Source organism: Panthera tigris, chromosome A2 (genome assembly GCF_018350195.1).
Source record: "Panthera tigris isolate Pti1 chromosome A2, P.tigris_Pti1_mat1.1, whole genome shotgun sequence".
In the NCBI taxonomy this organism is placed as follows: domain Eukaryota; kingdom Metazoa; phylum Chordata; class Mammalia; order Carnivora; family Felidae; genus Panthera; species Panthera tigris.
The window spans coordinates 119,535,363-119,562,012 of NC_056661.1; the positions used below are offsets into that span (position 1 = coordinate 119,535,363).

At 41.4% G+C, this 26,650-nt stretch overlaps 1 protein-coding gene across 8 annotated transcripts in view; it reads right to left on the reverse strand.

The window, feature by feature from the left end:
* CPVL (carboxypeptidase vitellogenic like) overlaps positions 1-26,650 on the reverse strand; it is a 130,479-nt gene that overhangs the window by 36,866 nt on the left and 66,963 nt on the right. For all 8 annotated transcript variants that reach the window (XM_042969077.1, XM_042969067.1, XM_042969025.1 and 5 more), the window contains 2 exons: positions 24,043-24,141; positions 22,153-22,326 (listed from right to left, as the gene is read on the reverse strand). In XM_042969077.1, the coding sequence (XP_042825011.1) occupies positions 22,153-22,326; positions 24,043-24,141 (273 nt within the window). The remainder of the gene's footprint in view (positions 1-22,152; positions 22,327-24,042; positions 24,142-26,650) is intronic.

The following is a 26,650-nucleotide window of genomic DNA, read 5'->3' on the forward strand; positions in this document are numbered from 1 at the left end:
TAACTAGTTTGTTTGTAGATGATCTTAAAAATCCATTCCAGGGGCGCCTGGGTGGCTCAGTCGGTTAAGCGGCCGACTTCGGCTCAGGTCATGATCTCACGATCTGTGAGTTCGAGCCCTTCGTTGGGCTCTGTGCTGACAGCTCAGAGCCTGGAGCCGGTTTCGGATTCTGTGTCTCCCTCTCTCTGACCCTCCCCCGTTCATGCTCTGTCTCTCTCTGTCTCAAAAATAAATAAACATTAAAAAAAATTAAAAAAAAAATCCATTCCAGAATTCAAGCATTTATAAGAAATGGTAGAAGGTGGTTTCGATTTTAAGCATCTTGTTTGTTTGTTTGGTAGAGGCAAAGGCAGAGATGAGAAAAGCATTTTTATTATGTTCTTTACCTCCCAAAGTGCTTTCATGTACATATGACTTTATTCTCACGCTGTTTCTTGAGGTCAGGACGAGAGGAATTACAATGCCTGCCTCCACCTTACTGTTAAGGAAATTGTGACACAGCGAGGGGTCAGAACATGTCTGAGATCCCAGACTTCCAAACTTCTACCCAGAACTCCTTAAGAAAGGAGCCAAATTCCTTCAAACCAACAGGCATTTACTGACTCCCCGTAGCTAAATGTTTTGTGCTACCGAAAGCCTCTGGCAAGGGAGAGTTGGTTGAGTGTGAGACACAGTTCACGTCTCTAGTTCAGAAATAACGTTGGTCTGTTGGTCCAAGTCTGGTGACATCTCTCAGTCATTTCTCACTTTGGCTCCATGGACAATGATGTGTGCAAGGACGTTATCCAGCTGGCAACAGATGTCTCACTTCTGTTGAAGGGAGTACCACTGATGAAGCAGCTGTGGCAGAGCTTGGGCTCCTTGAGAACGAGGCTCTCCTGGCTCCATAGCCCTTGCTCAGTGCTGGGCATCCCAGAAAAAGTATTGACCCTGGGAAGAGTCAATTGCATTCTCTAAAGGTTTTCTATAATGCTGTACATCGATCATCTGTTGCTTTGGCCTGCCTAGGTCCACTCTCTCTTCCCCTGGTTCCTGGACTCCCACACCCCCCAATGGATCCAGCCTTGGTGGAGGCTGTCAATCACAATATCCTGCCTCCTCTGCGCAAGGGATGAGCATGTGACCCAAGCTAAGGCACTCAAATGCTCTTTTCATAAAATGTGAATTGTGGGCAGAGTAACATAGGCTTCTGATGAGTCTGCCCACTAGCTTTCCGTCCTAGATCCCCAGAATTTTCCTTAGTCTCAATCCAGTGCTTCAATCAGTTTTTTTTTCTGGGAATTCTGTGACCTATCATGTCATCTGACTAATTTCTTTTATGCTTCAAGCAAGCACAGTTGTTTCTGTTGCTGAAAGCATGAAATCCAAACACATACACCAATGGATCAGTGCCCCCCATGCCCCAGTATACAATAACTGGGAACCCCTGGATGTGTGGCTTAACCTCCATGGGTTTCATTCCCTTTTCTGGATATGAATATGGTTAAGACCTACATCTCATGGTAGTGAGAGTAAATGAGATAATGTGCACAGAGCTGCTAGCACAGTGCCTGACACAAATTAGTTCAATGAGTGTGAGGTCCTCCTCCTTTTCAGGGGGGTTGATACTCGGATAAGGACTTAAAAGACTCAATAAAGCACTTCTTCTAAAATAAGCCTTCAGAATATGCATATGGTCCTTCTGAGTCAAACACTTAGTTGCCAATCTCACCCTTCCAGAAAAGGCCTACAGTAGGAGGAAGTCCAGCTGGGATAAACCTGAACTCCATCTATTCAAACGCCTGAAATAACATGCCTTTCACTATTAATTTTACACACATTGGCCACGATACCTCAGCAGTCTTTTTTTGGTAGTCGGAGCCATGAGTTTATAAATTACTCTTTTAAAAGGAGTTTCAGTTTTGAAGCATAGGGTTCAAGACGGCAAGGAATTTGCCCATAATTCATGGCTAGAAAAGTATGGTAAAGAGCATAGCTTTTAAACGGACAGTTTGGAATCAGAGTAGAACTTTCTCATTCCTCTTATGTTGGGGAAGCTGTGCTAAGCATTTTGCATCCATGATTTCACAGCACCCCCAGAAGGCCAATGTTATTTATCCCATTTTAGGGACAAGGAGACAGAGGTACAGGGAGAGGAGGCAAACTGGGGACAGAGCCTCAAGTTCAGATCTGCTTGAGTCCCAAATGTGTGCTTCTTAGCCCTCTTCTGTACTGCCTCACTGTCTAAATCACTGCCCCCAAAGGAGCACGTTGAATAGGTAGTTTATCCTATATTTGTAATTCCACAGGCAGGAAGCTAACCTAAAGATAAGCAAGGAATGAAGGATGCATGTTTATAGTTAAGAGCACAGGCTCCGTGGCCAGGTTTGAAATCCTAACTGTGCCTCTTACTAGCAAGATCGTCTTAAGTGACTCAATCCATCTAGAGTTCCATCTCCTCATCTGTAAAATGGGTGGAAGAGAAACATACATGACAGAGGGTCACTGGGAGAATTACATAACGTAATGCAAGTAAAGCTCCCTGCATTCTGGGCACACAGTAAATATTCAATTAAGCTAATTATTATTATCACCACATTTGAATAGCTCCACATAGCTAGTCAAAGAGCTCCACAGTTTCCAAGTGAGACGTTATCTGTGGATTACAATCAGGGTTTAGGATGTAAGAGTTAAAATTCTAATACAACCGTCCTAGGTCATCAGTTTAACAAAACAAACAGCAGGGGCGTATAAAAAGTAGTAGGATGCATGCAGACAGAAGGCTCGAGCTCCAGCCCCAGCGCAGCCTCCCAAGGCCTGGGCAAAAGAAGCAACCTTGGGTATGTCATCAACCCACTCCGAGCCTTAATTTTCTCCTCTGTGAAGGGGAATATTTATGTTCTAGGATCGCTGGGAGGGTCAGATGGGATGTGAGATGCAAAAAGTATCCTGTAGCCTGAAGAGCAGCGTTTTAGCAATGTTGTTGTCACTCCCGTTCAAAAATTAACCTGAAAAGTTAAGTTTCTATAGCGGAGCGCATAACTTTTAAGTGGGCTGCCTGAAGTCGGCATTCAGCTTGCAGATAAACACTCGAGTAGTCTACACAGTGTTGGAATTAGATGCCGGCGTCTAATTACTGGGAGATCTGGCCAGGCCATGCCTGTATTTCCACTCACCCACAACGAGCTAACACTGTATCCACCCCTTCCTCAGTGTCCCCCCACGCCCACCCCCCGGCAAGGGTGCAAGAGTACCTGTCATCTATTCAACGCTTATGCCACTGTTTTTCTCTGTATCTGTGTCTTTGTCATCGGTAAAAAAGAAAGATCAGTAGGTCTCGATCCAACTCTCTTCATTTATTTCCTTCCCTTCCAGGATTCACGGGCAGCTGAGTTTCACTTCCATTGAAAATGGAAGGGAAGTGACCTTTTGTCTGAGTTGGAGGAAAGAATGCACGCTCACTTATACATGAGTGTGTTTTGTTTGTTGGCTTGTTGAATCTGCTCACGTGAAATCTCCACTTATTCGATAGGAAATATTTGTGGGGAGCCTGAGGACGAGACACCCAGGGAACAGGTAACAAAAGATGTGACACCCTCTCCTCCTAATGCTCCATATTTTTTAGCTTTCTAAAAACCAGCGAATAATTAGAAGAGGAGAGGCAAGTTTACTCTTTCATGTCTAAGTTTTCCTTAAAAGAGGGGTCAACAGGGGCGCCTGGGTGGCTCAGTTGGTTGAGCGTCCCACTTCGGCTCAGGTCATGATCTCACGGTTTGTGAGTTCGAGCCCCACGTCGGGCTCTGTGCTGACGGCTCGGAGCCGGGAGCCTGCTTTGGATTCTGTGTCTCCCTCTCTCTCTGCCCCTTTCCTGCTCCTGCTCTGTCTCTCTCTGTGTCTCAAAAATGAATAAACGTTAAAAAAAAAATAAAAAAAAAAAGAGGGGTCAACAAAAAAGTCAGTTGCACTTAAATCTTTTAAAGTCTAGTCATTTCAACACTTCAAACCATAAACCTTTCAAGGTTCTGGATGTATATAAATCAGGTTTTTTTAAAAATTCTTTATTTATTATTTTTGAGACAGAGAGAGCAAGACAGGGTGTAAGCAGGGGAGGAACAGAGAGAGGGATACACAGAATCCAAAGCGGGATCCAGACTCTGAGCTCCCGACGCGGGGCTTGAACTGTGAACCACGAGATCATGACCTGAGCCGAAGTCAGATGCTTAACTGACAGAGCCACCCAGGCACCCCTAAATCAGTTTCTTTTTCATGGATTTAAGTCTCTCAGCAAGAAAACCCCTCCTTTGTAAAGATCTGACGAACAGAATCAGATAATTAACCTTATTTTACACAGTCTATACTCCTGAAGGGTAAATATTTTCCAGGCAGATAAAAAGCAACCAACTGTTAGCCGAAGATAGCTGCAGACCAGTTTACCTGCAGAGTCCAGTAAAAAGACCCCATGCCTTCTGAAATCAGATTTTGACTTCAAGTTGGGAGGTCCCATGTGATACTCACAGGTGGAAAAAGACATCTGTGCTTTTTCATGGTGGCTATACAACTGAACACTTGAAAGAAGAGATTTGGGGAAGAAATGTATATGAATGTGATTTTGATATATTTTCATTGTCACCGGTAGAAAAGCGCAAGACTGAAAATAAATCACGTGAGGGCCACTTACTGATCTAAACGATAGCTTCTTTTTTAAAAACCCAAACCGAAACACACATGTCACCCACAGAGAACACAAAGGTTTTCTCTCTGTTTCCCCCACTTTGTTCCTCCACTTATTAGGACAATTTCTGAAATGCTGCCGAAGGGGCAGAAGTATGACAGGAAAGCAAACTGTGCTTTGCGAGAAGGCTGGATTTTTATTGTTGCATTTTTAGACGAAAGATTTATGCTTATATTTTGGCCCATTTACAATCCATCATAATACTTTGCAGACAAAGTTATGCTCTTTTCCCAATGATCTAGTGACCTTAATCTCTAACATTTTGTGGTTTCCTGTTTGGGGAAATGATTGAACAGCAGCCTAAGCTATTCCAGGCTGCACAGCATTCCCAGTTGGCCGCTGTCTTAGTTTTGAATGTTCTCCTGTTCACTAATAAAAAAAAAAATTTTTTTAAGAGAAGCTTTCCCTACAGATGCTAAATCAATGAAACTTCTACAAAGCAGCCCTCCACACTTCCTCTCCTGGCCGCCTTACTTATCATTTTTCTATTACAAACTCCAATGTAGCTGGGAGTTCTTTTCTGCCTGAAGCAATTAACATGACCCACCAGTGCCTTTCTCCTGAACAGAAGAGAATTAACTTCACTAATATCCACTTCGACCCAGGGTAATTCCCGAGGGTTTCCCAAAAACTCAACTGCAAAGGAAAAACTAAATTTCAGCTGCGGAGTGTAACGTTCAAGAAATGTTCCCGACTGGAGGCAGAGTTGTTATCCTTTCATGGACAATGCCTCAACCCTACCTACCCACTGCTTGTGCTTTTGGCCCTACTTCTTCCTGGGGATTCTGTGGGGATACAGGACTGCCATGCTCAGGAAGCCTGCATCCCCAGGGCCTGCCTAGAGAGGACTGGTGGAAAATTGTGCAACGATTGAATGAAACAGTAGTCACTTCTGCAACCAAGCTGTTCTTCAAAAGGGATGTAATTTGCTTCCAGGTTTAAGGAAGAGGGAAGACAAAGACAGAGGGGGAAATGAACTTAGAATAAACACCCCCATGTGCCTGCCATTCCCCTACCAGCTGGTTTTGCCAAGACGAGTAAAGAAAAACGAAAGGGGAGAAACAAGTTTGAGTGAGTGTCCGGTGATTATACAAATAATGTCTTTTGGCCAAAGAAAATGATTCCTGCTTTCTTGCAACTTAACTAAATAATTCAGTTGCTTTGCGAGGGGAACAAGAAAGCAAAGCCAACTTGAAAAGGATCCAGCAAGCCATCACTGCGACCCTGAGCTCTTTGAAAGAAAATTTAACTACCTAGAATAGCACACTTAAAATTACTTCTAATAATGACCCAGAATAATGCATTTCCTCCAGTTTGAATAGAAAAGTCATGGGGGCCCACTTGAGGGGATTCTTTACTCGGCTTCTTCTTCAGGGTCTGCTCTCGGAGTCTTTTCCCGATTTCCTAACCTCTTAAGAGTCGTCTCTGACCCTCATTACAATAACTGGATTAACGAACTGAAATTGCTCCCGGAGCAGGACTGTCCATTCCCCCAGACAAGCCTCTCGAGAGAGGAATTGTCCTCCTGGTCATCAGAATGTCAGCTTCAAGATCACACCAAGGGTCATCTCCAAAGACTGTCTCATGCTTGCCAATGTTATTATTCTACTGAAAGGTAGGCCAAGGAGCCAAATCTTTCCTCTTTCCCCATTATTAAACGGACTTCATTAATGAGTACACATTTGCACTCAACCCAAGCAACAAGAAACAGCCCCATGGAACAAATAAAAAATGCTATAATTTATAATAATTAAGTCCACAGATATTGACCTACACTAATCAATACAGTGGCCACCAGCTACATGTGGCTGAAACATGGCTAGTCTAAATTGAGATGTGCTATAAGTCTAAGATACACACTGGAACTGTGATGGCTTGGTACAAAGAAAAGAATGTAAAATATCTCAATAATTTCTTTTTTAATGTTTATTTATTTATTTCGGGAGAGATCATGTGCGAGCAAGCACATATGCAAGCTGGGGAGGGGCAGAGAAAGGGGAAGAGAGAAAATCCCAGGCAGGCTCCCTCTGTCAGCACAGAGCTTAATGCAGGGCTCGAGCTCACAAACTATGAGATCGTGACCCGAGTTGAAATCAAGAGTCGGAGGCTTAACCGACTGAGCCACTCAGGCGCCTCTCTCAATAATTTCTTAATATTGATTGCGTGTTGATAACATTTTGGGTATATTGGGTTAAAGAAATGTTATTAAAATTAATTTCACCTATGTCTTTATGTATTTTTAATGTTTCTTCTCGAAAAATTTAAGATTACATATGTGGCTTGCGTTATATTTCTATTGGACAGACGCCATTATACCTTGGGTTTGGCATACCCTGCGAAGAAAATCTGTCCCTTTGTCAACAGTTGCCAAATGACAGGCACAACTTCCAAGGACAGCCACTCTTAGAGGAGCAATCAGCAGTTCATTGAGCAGGACTAAGGAAACTGGAAAAGAGTTCATGGGCGAGAGTAGAAGTCGTTCCTACAGCCTCAGTTTTTACAGGAAGACAGGAGCTACAGGACACGTTCGAGTCCCCTTCCAGCTCCCGGCTCTTCCACATCGCGGTCACTCAAGTTCAAAAGCAAATAGCACTGCCACAAAATTGAGTGGGTCCACCAAGGTCTTTGAGAGGACAAAACAGGGAAGCGGAGCCCCTGCCACCGTGCAATGTCACCGTTGCCTGCTCTCTCTTCTGCCTGGGCAGGGCAGAGAAATGACCTCCTGCTGAAGCTATCCCAAAGACTAACAGAAAGCAGGGTGGTCTTGTCACAGGAGAAGTACCAAATGACCTTAACGGGCATCAGTACAGAAGTGCTCAGACACTCCCAAAGGGAATACGGACAGTGGCAAGGCAGGCCCTCCACTACCCCGTGAGTAGAACACTCAGCAAAGTGCGGTCCACTTCGGATTCCGGCTGGCCTTTGACACGCGTCAACCCGTCCACATTCTCTTCTCCCAGCACAAACTTCCCTTCCAGCCTGAGAAAGTTCCAGTTCCCTGCAAATGAGGATTACTTTGCCTTCATATCAGAAGAGGACAAGAGTAAGTAGGCACTCATCCAAAGAGCCAGAAAAGCCACTCCTATAAGTCTAATTCCCAGAGGCTGCGAATATGGTTTCCTCAGGCCGCAGGAAGGGCGCGAACACTGCCTCCCCTTTTGAACCAATAGACAAGGTCCACTGCCACTGAATTAAGTCACATTCTGATGGCAGAAGAGGAAACTCACGTGGAAAAAGCACTAAACCCGGAGTCAGATCCTGGAGGCAAATGGGCTCAAGTGATGATGGCGAAGGTTAGAAAAACCAAAACACTGGCTCTGTATTCTGGCTCCGTCACAGCTGCTAGGTGACTCTCTAACATACAGACCACATAAGTGCCCAGTGCCAATCCACCTACTAAACATCAGCAGAGCTTATTTTTTTTTTATTTCCTTTTTTTAAAATTAAAAAAAAAAAAAACTAAAGCTTTCCTATTTTCCTCCCACACCGGTTTCCGATGGTCCGGTGTTTTACAGCATTTCTGTCATTGTTTTTGCATGTTTTCCTATTATACTATGGCATGAGTGAGGACTACAGATGGGGAAGCTACTGCCGTGTGGTGACATTTATTGCACAAGAGATACTCCTCACTGTATCCAGAAAGGACTACTCTCCTCACTCTTTCCCTGTTTATCTTTTCAAAGTAAAGTCAACTGATATAATTGCCTTTATGTCACAGCAGTTGGATTTCCTGGCAACTGGATTTAAATATGCATTTCTTTGCTTATTGATTTTTAGATCCCTGGAGCCTACCTAGCAAATGGTATCGTCATTTATTATCTTTCTCCTCATACCACCCTCCCCCTGCCGTATTTGGGTAACTCCAGATTAAATTCTACTTTTCCTATCGCCATAAATCACAAATGTACCTTGTAATGTTTTGAGCATGAGGTACCTTCACACAACAAAATAAAGCCCTTGCAACATGATTACGGTGCTTACCAGGCAAAGCAACGGAAAACAAACCAATTTACGTGGCATGTATTTTCACACAACTTAAAGAAGTAAGAAAATAAAAATATGTGTTGGTTGTCATTTAAACATTTCATCCCAACATAAATTTAATTTTTTAATGTTCATTTATTTTTGAGCGAGAGAGAGAGAAACAGAGTGTGAGCAGGGGAGGGACAGAGAAAGAAGGAGACACAGAATCTGAAGCAGGCTCCAGGCTGTGAGCCGGGGCTTAAACCCACGAACCATGAGATCATGACCTGAGCTGAGGTCGGACGCTTAACTGACTAAGCCACCAAGGCGCCCCTGGTCCCAACATAAATTTAAACGACAAACAAGAAAAGGCATCAAAAGCATGACAAGTTTGGGTGAAATCAAAGTCTGTTTCATAATTTATGAGTATTCTCTTTCCCTTTTATTCATTGAAATGCTTAAAAATTAAAGGAGCCCAGAAGAAGTTCGGCTCATAAAAACATTAGTACTACTCCTGCACTTGGATTATAACTGAAACAGGAAAAATGAATACATAATGAACTCTGCAGTATAAATTGATTTTCAAATGTATGCTATTTTTATTTGTCTGTAAAGTGGTGGTTGCTTGTCTCTAGGCTACGATTACATAAAACAAATGTCCCAGGATTAGCTTCCCTCTCTTTAGTTGTATTTCACTGGGAGCTACTCCCTCCTTCCGGAAGCTTTTCATAGAACGGGTGCTGGTATCCCTTCATTGTCTTCAAAGGGTTTGGAAGAAAAGTGATCACAGCAGCTTACAGTCAACAAAGGCTGACTTTTCCCATCATGCTTTGTGGAAGCTTAGAGTCCAACTAAGAAGTTGAAGAATCAGACCCATTTAAGTGTTAAAGTTTTCTTGGATGCTAGACATTTATCAAATCTAGTTTCCTGGCCACTGTTGCCATAGCCATTTTGCCATCAGAAGATGTCATTAAGGAAAATGTCACAAGCAATTAGAATGACCACTAAAATGAGTTAGATTTGCTAGAAATATCTCCCTTTCAAATTTCTAACTCACATTCACTAATCAGGACCTGCCCATTTCTAAACGAAGATCTTTTGATAGCCTAGGATAAGTTAATAGAACTCTAATGACCTGGGTGTTAAGCTTTTTCATCTGGTGGTAAAGCTGAGAAACATTAAGGTCCTGAATTCTGAAGATGCAATTAGTTGAAATTTAATGAGCTGCAGAATGATAAATGACAGGGAAATGTAACTTTATATTTACAATTTCCTGACAAGATGAACTTTCAAACACAGCAAACTGAGCCCTACCCCAGGGCAATTTAACCTTTAAAAATACAAGCATGTGGAGGTAAGAAGTGGCATTTGGAGATGTACCTCTTGAAACTGCAGTGGTCTTCCAATTTAGCAACAGAAGCAACTTCAAATCCAAGGTCACTGCTTTGATTTGGATCCAAATGACCCTTAGAGCTGGAACTCCCATTCATTGAAATAATGGTTTCACACAGGAAATCCACCCCTGCCCCCACTGCCACACACACACGCCCCCTTGCATTCTCTCTCTTGTGCACATTTAGTCTTTGAAAATATAGCTTCTATATTTTGTGGAAGGCAAGAACTATAACCAGACAGAGAAAGGGAGGTTAAAAACATATTCAGATTTTTCTTTAAAAAAAAGTATTTTTGGGGGGCTCCTGGGTGGCTCAGTCGGTTAAGCGTCCGACTTCGGCTCAGGTCATGATCTTGCTGTTCGTGAGTTCAAGCCCCGCATCGGGCTCTGTGCTGACAGCTCGGAGCCTGGAGCCTGTTTCAGATTCTGTGTCTCCCTCTCTCTCTCTGACCCTCCCCCGTTCATGCTCTGTCTCTCTCTGTCTCAAAAATAAATAAACGTTAACAAAAATTATTTAAAAAATTAAAAAAATATTTTTTAATGGTTTTATTTATTTTTGAGACAGAGAGAGACAGAGCATGAACGGGGGAGGGTCAGAGAGAGAGAGGGAGACACAGAATCTGAAGCAGGCCCCAGTCTCTGAGCTGTCAGCACAGAGCCCGACGCGGGACTCGAACTCAAGGACTGTGAGATCACGACCTGAAGTCGGATGCTTAACAGACTGAGCCACTCAGGCGCCCCAAACATATTCAGATTTTTAAAGAATCATCACAGGAACAGTGTAATTTATTTATCAGAAAGGCCTAGGGACCAGGGCACAGGGTTCTACAAAGAGCAAGGTATTCAGAGCCAATAGCTCTTATGGAGTACGGGCTGCAATTCCTAGATTCTAGAGATACCCTCCACACCCTACCACATTTTATTCGTTTAAAAATCAAGATACATCTTATAATCAATGTATGAAAGTATATGTGTGTGTGTGTGTGTGTGTGTGTGTGTGTGTGTGAGAGAGAGAGAGAGAGATTCTGCTTAAAGAGGAAGGAACATAATACACATAATATAATCAATGGCAATCAGACTGGTGAATTATCTGCAGTTACTAAAATCAAACAGGAGCTCATTGTAAAGACCTATTATGATATAAATGAACAAACCACCTGTCTTGTTTCTGTGATTTTGTCCTTTTTCCTGCCTTTCCTTCCAAGTTTATTGCACCCTATGTGGTAGTTGCTATACTAGGCAACTAAATCAGAACATTTGGTGGAGTGGGCCATGATTAGGGTTTTTGTTTTGTTTTGTTTGAGGCTCCCCAGGTGTTTCTTTTTTTTTTTTTAATATTTATTTATTTTTGAGAGAGAGACAGAGTGTGAGCAGGGGAGGAGCGGAGAGAGAAGCAGACACAGAATCCCAAGCAGGCTCCAGGCCCTGAGCTGTCAGCACAGAGCCCGACGTGGGGCTCGAACTCATGAACCGTGAGATCACGACTTGAGCCGAAGTCAGACGCTCAACCGACTGAGCCACCCAGGCACCCCAAGCCTCCCCAGGTGCTTCTAAAGCAAAAGGAGCGATGTACCCCATAACCAACAAGGAAGTGCAGTTTCACAATGGTAAGAGAAGGGCAAATTAAAGGAAGTAAAATGTATGAAGCAACATCTACTCTCTGCCAAGCCTTTTGACCTTACTGCCTTTTTCCCATGACAATTCTTTCATCATCAAAGTTTATTGAGTGCCCGGTATATGTCAGACACAGTGCTAGGTCTTGTATAGAGTGGTGAACAATAAGGTAAGATGACTGCCCTTATTATGCTTATTGTCGATGAGATAAATAGAATTTTACAGCTTTGGAAGTGAAAGGGAAAATTTAAATTCTGACACTGAACACACCTGGATACCACTATCAGGGAGGTGGACTAGAATATGATTTGTAAGGTAAATTTGTTGCCCACCAATAGGCCTATAGGGCCAGGTGGGAAAAGATTATTTTGATGACCTGCTATTTCAGATTATGTCACCAATGTCTACCCATGAGGAAAAGTGATGGAAGTCTCTGCGAGTAGATGGGTGTCTGTCTTTGCCTCCACGATAATGTCTTGCAAATCTCTGTCATATGCTGAAGGAGTTTAAAGGCATGGCCATACTAAGCAGTCCACATGCTCAAAACATGGTCAATTAAACCTCTGCAAAGCACTAATCACAGTCTGGCTCCTTCAAAATTTTATTATGAATACTATATATATATATATATATATATATATATATAAGAATATATTATACTGTATCTGAGGTGAGGAAGTGTAATAATAAACAGACATCCACAAATGCACCAGCCATCCTAAGAACTGGTATGTTACCAATACCACTGAATGTACCCAGAGCACTTCTCTGTGCCAACCCTCTGTCTACCCCCCAGAGAGAACCACTGTCCTGAAGTTGAGGTTTAGAATTTCCTTACTTTTGAAAAAAGTTTTGCTACATATATACGTATCTCCAAATAACATATTATTTATTTTGGCTTGTGTTCGTGGTTCGTTCTGTATGTATTCTTCCATAGCTACGAGTCCTTATGTTGTTGCATTCATCTGTGGTTTATTAATTTCCTTTAATGACAAAAAATAGCCAAAACTATAAAACCCAAAAGAAAACATAGGAATAAATCTTTGTTACCTCGAGTTAGGCACTGGTTTCTTAGATATACTAGCAAAAGCATTAAGTGACAAAAGAAAACAGAGACAAATTGGACTTCATCAGAATTGAAAACTTTGGGGCTTCAATGGACACCACCAAGAAAATGAAAAGACAGTCCACAGAATGGGAGACAATATTTCCAAATCCTATACTGGATGAAGGACTAATTAATATTCAGAATACTTCAAGAACTCCCACAACTCAACAATAAAAAGGCAAATAACTGAATTAATAAATGGGTAAAGGACTTGAAGAGACATTTCTCCCAAGAATTTACAAAAATGAACAATGAAAAGCACATGGAAAGATGTTCAACATCATTAGTCATTAGAGACACGGCAGTCAAAACCACAAAGGGATAGTTCATACTCAAAATGTCAAAGTGTTGACAAAGATGTGGAGAAATTCAAACTCTCATCCATTGCTGGGGAAATTGCAAAATGGCGCAGCCGCTTTGGAAAGTTTGGCAGTTCTTCAAAATGTTAGATGTAGAGTTACCATATGACCCAGAAATTCCATTCCTATGGATATGGCCAAGAGAATTGAGAGAGAATTGAAAACACATGTCCACACAAAAACTTGCACATGAATGCTCATAGCAGCATTAGTCATAATAATCAAAAAGTGGGAACAACTGATGAATGGATGAATTAAATGGGGCATATCCATGCAACGGAATATTATTTGGCAATAAAAATGAATGAAATACTGACACAAGCTACGTGGATGAACCTGAAAGTATTATGCTAAGTGAACGAGGCCAGTCACAAAAGGCCACATGTTACGGGCTTCCATTTACAGAACAATGTCTAAAATAGGCGAATCCATAGAAAGGGTAGAGTAATAGTTGCTGGGAGCTGAAGAGAGGGAGAATGTGGGTGTTACTGCTAAAAGATAAGGGATTTTTTGGGACATGACGAAAATGTTCTGAAATTAAATAGTGGTAATATCCTAAAAACCACAGATCTGAACATTTTAAATGGGTAAATTCTGCAGTATGTGAAGTGTATCCTCAATAAAGCTGTTATATAATACAAAGAATTTCTGCGTACCCTTTATGTAGCCTTCAAATTATTAACATCTAACATAATCACCATGAACTCATTAAGGCCAGAAAATTAATATTGATATAAACCATTTCCTATTCTACAGATTTTATTAAAATTTTCCATTTGTCACCTAATTAGCTTTTTAGGTCCTAGATCCAATAAAAGGTCACGCATTGTATGTATTTAGGTTTCAAGTCTCCTTAGTCCCTCAGGTTGTGTTTTGTTTGTCTTCTTTTCTTCTTTCTCTCTTCCTTCCTTCCTTCCTTCCTTCCTTCCTTCCTTCCTTCCTTCCTTCCTCCCTCCCTCCCTCCCTCCCTTCCTTCCTTCCTTCCTTCCTTCCTTCCTTCCTTCCTTCTCTCTCCTTCTTCTTCTTTCTCAACCTTCTTCCTCTTCTTTCTCTTCATCCTCTTCCTCTTCTCCTTCTTCGTCTTTGGTTTTTCGTGACCTTTTGACCAGTACTAGCAATTATTTTGTGAAATGTCCCCCAATTTTAGTTTGCCTGGTGTTTCCTCATGATCAAATCCCTCTTAGACATTTTTTGAAAGAATATCACATTAATGTTATTGTGTCTTCTTAGTACAATACATCAGAGGCATATAATATTGATTTGTCTCATTAATGGTAATGTTAACTGAGATCATTTGGTTCCTACATGCCAGGTTTCTCTACTGTAAAGTTACTAATTTTTTCCTTTCATCATAAATATTTTGAAGGGGAATACTTTGAGACAACATTGATACCCTGTTTCTCATCATAGTTTCACTCACTGAATTTAGCATCCATTAGTGATTCTTGCCTGAAACAACTATTTCTGTACTATTTGCCAAATAATGATTCCATTATTCCTTATACATTTAGTAATGGGAATATCCCTCCATCCATTTTTTAATTCATTTGTTCATACCATAATGGACTCTGATTCTAAAGCAATGTGTGTTCTGTTTTATGAAACAGAATAATCCTTATTGTAGGCTTTTGGTAGATTTTTTATCAAGTCAAGGAAGTCTCATACTGTGCTAAGCTGAATAATCGCCCTTTCTCAAAGATACTCAATCCTAATCCCTGGTACCTGTAAATGTTACTTTATGTAGCAAATAAAAAAGGAAGAAAGGAACGAAGGAACAAAGGAGGAAGACAAACTTTGCAGACGTGACTAAATTAAGCATTTTGGGAGATTATCCTGGATTATCCAGAATGTCCCTAAATGCAGTCCCTAAAATGCCTCCTTATAAGAGGGAGGCAGAAGGATATTTGACCATAGACCAGAAGAAGTCAATGTGACCACAGAGACGGAGATTAGAATGATGTGGCCACAAGCCAAGGAATGCTAAGAGCCACCAGAAACTGGAAGTGACAAGGAATGTATTATCCCACAGAGCCTCTAAAGGGAATGGGTCCTTGCTGACACTTTGATTTCTATTCTCCAGAACTATGAGAAAATAAATTTCTGTAGTTTATGTCATCAAGTCTGTGGTAATGGTATTATAGTAGCCATAAGAAACTAATACAGATATTGTTACCAGTTTGCCAAAAATCTTATCGTAAGTGCATTTTAATTCTATCAAATCCACTTTTCGCATCTATTTAGATCAAACAAAAATGTTTTTCCTTTTTAAAATTTTAGTGTGGTGGGGCACCCGGGTGGCTCAGTCCGTTAAGTGTCCAACTTCAGCTCAGGTCATGATTTTGCAGTTTGTGAGTCTGAGCCGCATCTCAGGCTCTGTGCTGCCAGCTCAGAGCCTGAACCGCGATCCGGATTCTGTGTCTGCCTCTCTCTCTGCTCCTCTCCTGCTTGCACTCTGTCTCTGTCTCTCTCAAAAATAAACATTTAAAAAAGTAAAAATTTCAGTGTGGTGAATTTTACGATAGAATTTCTTTTCTTTTTTTAAAATTTTTAATGTTTACTCAGTTTTGAGAAACAGAGACAGACAGAGTGTGAGTGGGGGTGGGGGCGGGTAGTAGAGATAGAGGCAGACACAGAATCCAAAGCAGGCTCCAGGCTCTGAGCTGTCAGCACAGAGCCCGATGTGGGGCTCGAACCCAAGGACCTTGCGATCATAACCCGAGCTGAAGTGGGCCGCTTAACCGACTGAGCCACCCAGGTGTCCCTATGATAGAATTTCTAATACAAAAGTGTCCTTGTATACACAGGATCAACTAAACTTGATTCATTGGTGGATCAGGTTGTTTTAATATCCTGTTTAGGACTTTTACATACATGCCCGTAAGTGAGATTGTTCTAGAGTTTTCCATCTTCTTCCTTAAATGTTTTTGGTAACAACATGATAGTGCCCTAGAACAATTTGAGTAGTATTTTCTTTTTTTCTGTTCTCTGTAAAAAAGTCTGTATAAAATTGGATTAATCTAGTTCATGAAAGGCAGAATTTACATATACAACCCTATTGGTATGGTATTTTTTTGTGGTGCAATTTTCACCTATTGACTCAATTTATTCAATGGTTAAGGACCATTACGGTTTTCTATTTCTCCTTGAATCAGTGTTTGTAAATTCTATTTTCCAAGAATTCTGCCCATTTTATCTGCTTAAAATTTGTTGCCGTAAGTTTTTTTCTAGTGATACTGCATTACCTTTTAAATCACTATACATGTAGTTTTCATCCTTTTTTGAACGTTACACTTTTGATACCTAAGTTACACAGATTTACATTTTCATTTGTATTTTTTGACATTTTAATGTATACTGTTATTTTTGATTTTTAAACTAATGGTATATGGTCAGAGAATATGGGCTGTATGATGCAAATTCTTTAAAATATTTGAGACTTGCTGATTATTACGTTTAGAGATTTATATACATTCATTAAATCAATGTCACTAATCATTTTGTTCAACTCTTCTCTGTCTTACTGTGTTCCATTTTGGTTAATTTCTTCTAACCCGTGAATCTTATTGGCAGCAATGTCTAATCTGTTCTTTATCGCAAGCACTGGGCTTTAAATACAACAACTGTATTTTTCATTTTTAACAGCTCTTGCTGGTTCTCCTTCAAATTGGCCTAGCCCTACTTGATGGTTCCTTGTTCATTGCTTATTTTCAACTCCATTTCTATGCGTGTAAATATTTCATACCTAGTTATTCTCTATTCTGTGCCTCATATTTCCTACATCGGAGGTGCCTTGGATGGCTCCACATTTTATAATTGCTTCCGCTTATCCTCAGCAATGGGTGGCCTGTTTCCCAGCATACTGGGTGATTTTTGATTATGAGATTACATTTGTGTCAAACTTAGCTAACAAAAATCTGAAAGGCCAAAATACAGGTATATTGGCTTCTATTGGTTGCCAGAGTGCACTACCACAGGGGACCAATTAGCCCCTCCATATGTCACCGGCTTCGTGCCAGGCTCTCAGGGTAGCAACTTCACCTTACTGGGGCCCATGGCTCTGTCACCAATTGCAGAGCTGAGGACACTGATTCTCAGGGTCACCCTGTATTATATTACTCCTGCTCCACAGGATTCAGTTCTCTATATTTTGTTTTTCTTTTCTGTTTTTTTTTTCCCGTTTTGTTTTGTTTTGTTTTTCCCTTTGAGGTCTCCTTCGGTTAAAAGCATCGCAATCACGTTTGTTGTAATTTGCTCTGAATTTAGTTGTAGTTCAACGAAGGGGTCTTTCAGTGTCTACTTTATCATTGTGCTGGAAGCAGAAAATGAGTCTACCTTTTATCAACTCTACTGGTAACTAGCTTTTTCACTAGGCAGACAATCAAGTCTTTTCGTTTTTTAACTCATAAGCTTTCCTTCTTAGAGCAGTTTCGGCATACAGCAAAATAGAGCAGACAAATCCATTACATCCCCTGTCCCCACGTACGCACAAACTCCCCCACCATCGACTTCCCCCACCACAGTGGTACATTCGTTACAACACATGAACCTACACTAATACATCATTATCACTCAAAGCCCCTAGTTTACATTAGGGTTCACTTGTGGTATTGTGTATTTTATGGATTTTGACGAATATATAACGACATGTCTCCATCACTGTAAGATCATACAGAATAGTTTCACTGCCCTAAAGATCTTCTACACCCTGCCTATTCACCTCACCCTCCTCCCTAACCCCTGGCAAGAAGTGAACCCGTTACTGTCTCCATACTTTTGTCCTTTTCAGAATCTCATATAGTTGGAACATACCGTATGTAGCTTTCTCATACTGACTTCTTTCATTTAAGTCTCCTCTATGTCTTTTCATGGCTTGATAGCTCATTCTTTTTAGCGCTGAGTAATACTGTCCATTGTCTACACTACAGGTCATCTGCTCACCTACTAAAGGGCATCTTGTTGCTTCTAAGTTTTGGCAATCATGAATAACCCTGCTGCAAACATCTGCATGAAGGGTTTTGTGTGGACATGAGTTTTCAACTCACTTGGGTAAATACCCAAGAGTATGATTAGTGCATCATACGGTAAGAGCTGTTTAGTTTTACAACAAACACACAAATGGACTGCCAAGGTTCTGTACAAATTTGCATTCCCACCAGCAATGAATAAGAGTTCCTATTACTCCATATCCTCCCTAGCACTTGGTGTTGTCAGTGTTTCGGATTTGGGTCATTCTAACAGGTATGTAGTGGTATCTTATGGTTTAAATTTGCAATTCCCTAATGGCATATATCATGTTGAACATCTCTGCATATGCGTCCATCCAACCTGCATATCTTCTTGAGTGAGGTGAAGGTCTTAAGACTGGGCCTGGTGGCTCAGTTGGTTAAGCGCTGGACTTTGGTTCAGGTCACGATCTCATGATTCATGGATTTGAGCCCCGTGTCGGGCTCTGTGCTGACAGCTCAGAGCCTGAGGCCTGCTTCAGATTCTGTGTCTCCCTTTCTCTCTGCTTCTCCCCCACTCAAACCCTCTCTCTGACTCTCAAAAATGCATAAACATTAAAAAAATTTTTTTAATTAAAAAACAAAAAGACTTGGGTCCGTTAAAGTCTTTGACTATTTTTTTTTAATGGGGTTGTTCATTTTCTTATTGTAAAAACTTACAGTGCAGGCTTTCCTACCCTGGCATTGGTTCCTATGGAAGTTTCTGCTTGGATTAAGTTGTGGTATTGGCCTCTTTCTAATTTGTGGAGAAGTGGTTTGCCCTCTGACCTCACTTCTCTCACAGATCTAAGAAGAGTTGTTGACTTTTCAGTTTGTTTAACTTTTTACTTGTTCTTGGGATCGAGTGGTAACTTCTAAGCTCCTTACATGCTGGACTAGAAACCAAAAGTCTGTTAAGTCTTTCTTATTTTTGTGTTTTCCAGGGTTCCCTATATAACTTTTATATATAGCACATGCTTAAGGACTTTTGCTAAAATTTGTTGAACATCATTGATAATAGCTTGTATTTTCAAGTACTTTCTAACCATCAGTCACTGTTCTAAGTGTTTTCACATACGTAATCTATTTACGTTCTCACAAGAACTCACCTACAAGTGCTATGATTATTCTCCTTTTATGGATGAGAAAGCTGAAGAACAGAGAGTTTAAGTATCTTCCTCCAAGGGGACACAGCCAGTGAATGGGGAACCAGAATTCAAACTCAAAATATTTGAGAACCCATGTTCATAACCACCATTCTCTACAACACAGCTGACTCCTAAAATTCCTGATAATATTGTGACTTCGATTGAATCATGAAGAATTCCAATAGTCCAAGAGATTATTTCTCTTCCTAGTTATTTTGAAAACTGCCAATATATTTCAATTTACTGCCCAAAGATCTGAAGTTAATGAAAGAGAATGACTTTGAATACACATTCCCTGTAAGGCATTGCCAGAAAATGATTATATGTTTATGCAGTCCACACAGAAACTGATGTGGCCAGGAGTTCTATTAGTTCCCAGAAACTGTCAAAGGTCTCCTCAGCCCATCAGAGATACTTCGTGTTGCCTAAAGTGAATCTGGTACTGGAACAAGACCTCCAAGTTCCTATGAATAGAAACATGTGCACTGTTTTCTATGACAAATTAGCACTGAGACTTGCATAAATATAACTTTGAGGGTGCTAATGTTTTAAGCCAATGTAGGTTGTTCTGATTCTATTGCATATACATTGAGGTTCACCACCATTAACAGACAAGCCAAAGACCATCGTTGCCCTGGAGGCAACCTCAGCGGTAGCAAAATACATAGTCTGCTTTAGAAGCGCCATTTTGAGTCTGCATTCGGACTGACTGCACATTTTGTTCTCTTTCTTTATGGAAACATGGTTTATCTGTACCACTAATCTATTCTCTTTTTTATCTAACAAGTGATTCAGAGCTTCAAGTCTCAAAAATATTCTGATTTCATTAAAATTTATATCAGTTGGCTTAAGACACATGGGAAACAAGGACAGAGAAGTCTACATATCAAAATATTGGGTCGTTTTTAGTCAATGTAGTCTTTATCAGTTAAGATAAATGGATACTCCACGGATACTCCATGGCAATTAGCCAGTATCAGGAGAGTTTATATTCTCAGGGGAGATGCACGGTCCACCCTATCCTCACGTGGCTGAGAAAAGAACCCTATTCTAGTTAAATGTATACAGTGAGAAAATGTATCTCCCAAGGGCACAAAAAAATGTACAAACTTCCTTATTTGCTCTCCCCTCAAAAAAACCCACTTTGCATTCTTTGATGTTATATTATAGTCTATTGCTTATGCCTTGAAAACACAAGTGTTCAGCTCTTTATGGCCTAATAAATTTGTAGATAAAATCTAATGATTTATGGAAAAGTTCATAAGATATATTTTTGATGTATCACTAATTTATGGAACTTATTTTTCATTCATTCGTTCATTCATTCTTTAGATCTGCTCCAGTGCTGGAAATGACAGCCTGTAATGGCAGTACAGTGTTCTAAGTGTGCCCATAGTTGTAGAGACAACATGGTCTGAGAGCTGGCAGAAGAGGACAGCCAGCTAAGTGCTTTAAACGGGTGTGCAGAGAAGTCTCCAACTGGCAAGCATGAAGGACCCCCCAAAAGAACCAAACGCAAGGATGGTTGAAATTCTGACCTCATCCAGCCAGACCCTTTCTTTCCTAGAAAGCATTTCATGAAGTTCTACAAATTTGTAATGGATTTGTGGACTGCATGGCATCGGCCTTAGATTATTTTCAGTAAAGGCTGCATGTATGTCTAGGGACTCAAATCATCAAAAAAAAAAAAAATGGGGCCTTCTAGGTCTGGCATATTTCAAAACACAGTCTAGTAAGGGTATGTGTGGTGATGGACTCCCTTACACGGTAATGACAGCTGTAGCCTGAATAATCCTGAGGGAAAGTATTCCTAATAGAGACATCGTAGACCTGTGTATTCCTCATGCAGAAAATGGTAGTAAAGGGTTTGGGTCAAATTAAAGCAAGGTATTTGGAGAATTTTTTGACCAGTGGAACTAAAGTATCCTGAGGTGAGGTTGCCTTTTTTCTAATTTACACAATTTGTGCTGGAGACCAGCTGCCTTGTTTTTGGTTCATCTCAAACATTACTCTTGCCTCTGCCAGGAAATGGAGAGGAAGTGGATTACCTCGGGTGGTGATCTCGATCATGAGCACACTTACCCTGCAGAGCTGGCCCATATACCACGCCTGGGACAGATGATAAGAGCCCAAGAAGATCAGAGAAGGAAGTGAGAATAAAGGAGCAGCAAAGAAATTCACAGGATGACTCTTCCCTCCATCACTTGCTCTTGGTGCCCATCCCTCACGGTGAGAATTCTAGGATCCGTGACCCCTTTGCCTGAATTTTCAGGGCTTCACGCTTTCACTTTCCTTTGGTACATCCAGCACCAAACCAGGCAGAACATCTCAGACAACGAAGTACTTGAATCTACACTCCTCAAGACAGAGACTTTCTCATTCATTGTTTCAACCTGACAGCCTAGCACGCTCTTGGACTTAACGTAGATACTGAAAAAACGGTGGCTAAGCAATGGGAATGAATACAATTATTAGGTAAAATGCATCTTTTGGAATAACCAGTTGGCTGCATTTATTCCTGATTTCGTGGGGATTAATATTATAAAGCAGGCAATAAGGCAAAATCGGCTTCCACAGGCCAATCAACATCTTGGCTCTGCTGTACTTCTTTTCTCAAGAAATGATGAGAGGTGGCATGTGCCAAAGAGAATTCCATCTTAAGGAACTATCAGGGGACAGTGATTTAATTAGAAGGAAAAAAAAAAAACTTAATTCAACGAAATCAAACAGTAGGGGAGCTGTTATTTACATTTGTAAAATATCTTAAAGATAAAAACATGGCGGACGTCAAATTACAAACAAAAGAAAGTCACCTCTGCTCTAGATAATCTAAAAAGTTCTTGAAATCAACAGTAAAAGAAGTAACCCTCTTACCTTATAATTATCCATGATTTCAGCTAACCATAGCTTAACGGACTTTACTGTATCTTCTCGCATGTACTTTTCAACTTGGGATCCATCACTAAAAGTCCGGTTTCCCACATGGATGGCTTGTCTCACTTGTGGGAGGGACAAAAATTTCCCATAGTAATTTTGGTCCTCGGGTTCCTGGCGGAAGGAGACATCAGAAAAATATCAGAGAACATGACTTGGTGACAGGAACAACGTGCTGGGAAAGCTTCAAATTTCTCAGAACATAAACCATCATGAACAAGATGAGACATGGCTGTTAACTCTGGTCTCCACCCCGACATTTTTAACTTGGGGGTTGTGAGGTAATTTAAATGTTACTGACAATAAAACTGGATGATCTGATACCTTCAGAGCCTAATAGCCAATTTGCAAATGCTCGATTTTCCTTTCTCAGTAAGGAAACTTCTGCAGTCTATGACTCCAATCAACAGCCCCGCTTGAGGCCAAGACCGGAAAAACGGAAGAGGTGAGATTATCAAAAGCAATTTGCTTCTTGTCAGAGGCTCTTCAGGAGGAGGGTCAAATAGACCACAGGAGCTGGGGCGGTGGCATGGCGGACTAAAAGCTGGGCTTCCTTTTGCATGTTCTTCTGTTTATTAAAACCATACATAGAAAATAATCAGCTAACCATAATTGAAGGGGGGAAATATACCAAGTGTAAAAAAAGATGATACCTTATGAAGGACATCAGACAAAAGAAAAGTTGTCCATGATCCTTATTTAAAAAAAAATATTGCATAAAAGTCTGTGGTATTGAAAAGTCTGTGATATTCATCATACTAAAAGAAGAAGGAGTAAGTGCTATTTTAAAAAATGACAAAAATCATAAAAAAACTTAGAGTTTGAGATCAATAATTTTGTGCATCATCAATTTTTGCTGATTTGTTGAATACATTACTTTGTAAGGGAAAAAGAAATGTAATTACAAATTCTGTTTCTCTCTTGCCTACCATATGTTTTCCTCTTGGTAGACTCTAGATCCAAAACCACAGGGTTAGCAAATTCTATTGAAATTAGCTTTGTATTTTATTTATGAAATAGTTAATAAATAAGGCAATTTTAAAAACAAGATACATTGTCATTGACAAAGATTGTACAAATCCAAATCCCCACTTTGGCTCCCTTGGTTATATTTGATTAATTCTTCACAAAAGACATCAACTTTGGCCTGCTTTTATGAAAGAAAACTACTTGAATACTTTAAGAAATATTCCAGAGAGCTTGAAGTGAGGGCCATACTAAGCGCACAAACCTTCTTAAGTTAAAAGTAAGACAAAGCAAATATTTTCATAAAGGCTTTGGCAGTTTTGATTATCCAAGCTGCCTTAAGTACAGAACAAATAATGTGGACACTTTCAAGAAATTCACTACAGTCTTGGCGTTCTGGAACCTAATACCCAGAACTGCAATCCTGGCCTATCCTTGACAAAAGAACTTTTGTATCACAAGTTCTACTGGGGGGAAACTGTGTTAATCAGAGATTGTTCTGCGTTATCTGAAATATCATACATTCTTGATGGTCAGATTATAACATATACAACATCAGTGGGGGAAAAAATCCTACAGATTAGTAGACCAAATAATGCACTACAGTTAGGACATATTTATCTAGTATAAAGTCAGCTATAGTATTTCTCTCTCTCTCTCTTTTAATATATGAAATTTATTGTCAGATTGGTTTCCATACAACACCCAGTGCTCATCCCAAAAGATGCCCTCTTCAACACCCATCACCTACCCCCCTCCCACCCCCCACCCCAGCTATAGTATTTCTCAAGTTGAAGGACGTTTGGTGTTACCAAAAGGTTTAAGCAAACACTAGTATAGTTTGTAAACTGTTGCACTCATTACCTTGCATTGTAACAGGTTATAGTAACTAGGACATCCTGTGACGTTCTGGAAGTAAGAAGGGTTGTTTGTTAAGTCACCATCTAGTAGTTTATCCAGTACCTAGGTCGGGAGAGAGGGAAGAAAGAAACAAGGAAAACATCAGGGTAGGTAAAAACGTACAGACATTTGTCATTGCATTGACACTCCTCCATTGTTTTGTTCAACAACCTTTTATTGCACATCTTCTCTGTGCTAGACACTGTCTCAGGCATTGGGGACACGGCACTGTGAACACGACAGAGCAAAAGTCCTCCCTAATGTAGCTTATATTCTAGAGGAGGACAATAAGCAAGCATTCATAGGAAAAACATGCAGTAAGGTAAGCGTGAGAGTCCTAAGGAGAAAAGTAAAGAGAAGAGTAGGGAATGTCATGGGGGTGTGTGGGCCTATGTGTGTGTGTGTGTGTGTGTGTGTGTGTGTGTGTGAGCACGGATGCCGCAGGGAGGAGGAAACAGAGGTCTCACTGAGAAAGTGGCATTTGAGTAAACACCTGTTGGAAGGAAGGAAGTAGACCATGGAGACATCTAGGGAAATAACATTCCAGGCAGGGGAAACAGTGAGCCCAAAGCCCCGACTGTGGGAGTGAGCTTGTCGGGAAGGACAGCCGTAACACGGATGGCTGGCCACTCACCCACAGTTTGAGGAGAGAGGGCAGAGGGTATGGACAAATGCGCAGGTGCTTGGAGTTGGTGGAAGTTCCCTTTGGACTCCTGACCTTAAAAAGTGGTCATCAGCGGAGGTGAGAGCGGTGGTTGCGTGCTCTTCTCCAGTCACGTGCAGCTGCACAGAGGCAGGCGTGGGGTGCTAGAGTGGCACTTGTAGCCAGGATGGCGGTCCAGCCAAAGGAGGTGGACTGACCTTGAATTTCAATCGGGTAATTAGAGAAGCTAAGATTTAGAGGGGTTAAGGATCCTGAAACTGTAGTAGGATCAATGGACCGGAAGACAGTGGGGTTGCAGGACGGTTATTTGAGTTTGTATATTCAGAAAAGTGAGCTGGCACAATGGGAATCTGAGATCGTGGAGTGATTTTCAGACTTGTTTTTGGGAGGGGGACTGAACAGCTAAGGTAAAGAGGAGAACAAGATCACTAAAAGAGAGGAAGCTAAAGAACTAAGGGGCCAGGTATTAAAAGGGTCATTCATGCAGATAGTGTGATCACTAGAAACAATGGCAAGCATGATACCCTTGAGAGAGAAGGACAGTGAGGCAGGAGCTATAATACTCAGAGGATGAGAAGGAGAAAGCCAGAGGGTTGTAGGTAACTATAACAAGAAGTGGTGGGTGGTGGGGCGCCTGGGTGGCTCACTCAGTTGAGTGTCCGACTTCAGCTCAGGTCATGATCTCGTGGTCTGTGAGTCTGAGCCCCGCGTCGGGCTCTGCGCTGACAGCTCAGAGCCTGGAGCCTGCTGCGGATTCTGTGTCTCCCCCGCCCCTCTCTGCTCCTCCCCCCGCCTCTCAAAAATAAACATTAAAAAAAAAAGTGGTGGGTGGTATCATGTGAGGATATGAGAGTCAACACTCAGAGCTTCCAGAAGGATATGATCTAGAAGTAGCACTGAGGATCAAGGACACCCCCTCTAACCTCCTAACCAAGTGCCTTACAGAGTAGGTAAGAAAGAACCCAGCCCCTGCGTGGGGGGTGGGGGGGGGGGTGGGGGTGGGGAGAGCGGCAGCAGCAGGGCTGAAGCAGACTGTGGGGTAGGGCAAGAAGATGAAAGGGATTGTCATAAAAGAGATTGAGAACACTGGGACGTTTTGGGATGAGGAAACTGAGTCTGTAAGGAGCTCTTGTAAAAGGATGAACTCGGCACATTTTCAAAATCGACGATCAGGTGCGATTTTAGGTTTTCTTACAAGGAAAGAATATAGGTTACCAATATCCTAGTTCTACAGGGGAGGAAACAGGCACACAGACGTTAAGCCACTTGCCAAGGACGCCTTACTAATAACGTCAGACTTGAGATTCAAGCCCAGGCCACGCCTCTTCAGCCCATGTGTTCTACCACACACACCCTAGCTCCCCAAGGGTCACACTGAGGTCTCTCCTAGTCTTCAATTCTTTCTGGCCATGCTCTTGGGTTTAATACAAAATTTTATTATTGCATTAGATTCGTTTTCTTTATCAAAGTTAATTAATCCAAGTTACTAGGGCCACAGGCCTAGGGACCATGCATGAAAAGGATCATCGCTGTAGAAAGGAGAGGAGGCAGTAAGTATGCTCCAGCAATGCCACGGTCACTCAGGACCACTGGCTCTGGCTGTGCAGATTGTGCACGTCATGGGGATGCCTGGTGGAGGGGTGAGAAGGGCTGGAGAACCAGCCAAAGTTCTGCTTGCCAAGCTGGATAACTAGGTTTGGGCTGCATTTGGAGAAACAGCCATTGTGTGAGCCATGTCATGGCTCATGTATGAGATAGCTCATACAATGGTGGTGTCCACTTGCCAAGTCCTGAATCCATAGGACTATGTCAGCCCAGAGGGAGACGCCCTTTTCTAAATTGTCCATGCAGAGGGAACACTGTAGGCCAGCGGTAGTCCTGAATGGATGCAGCATTTGGGGTATTTAT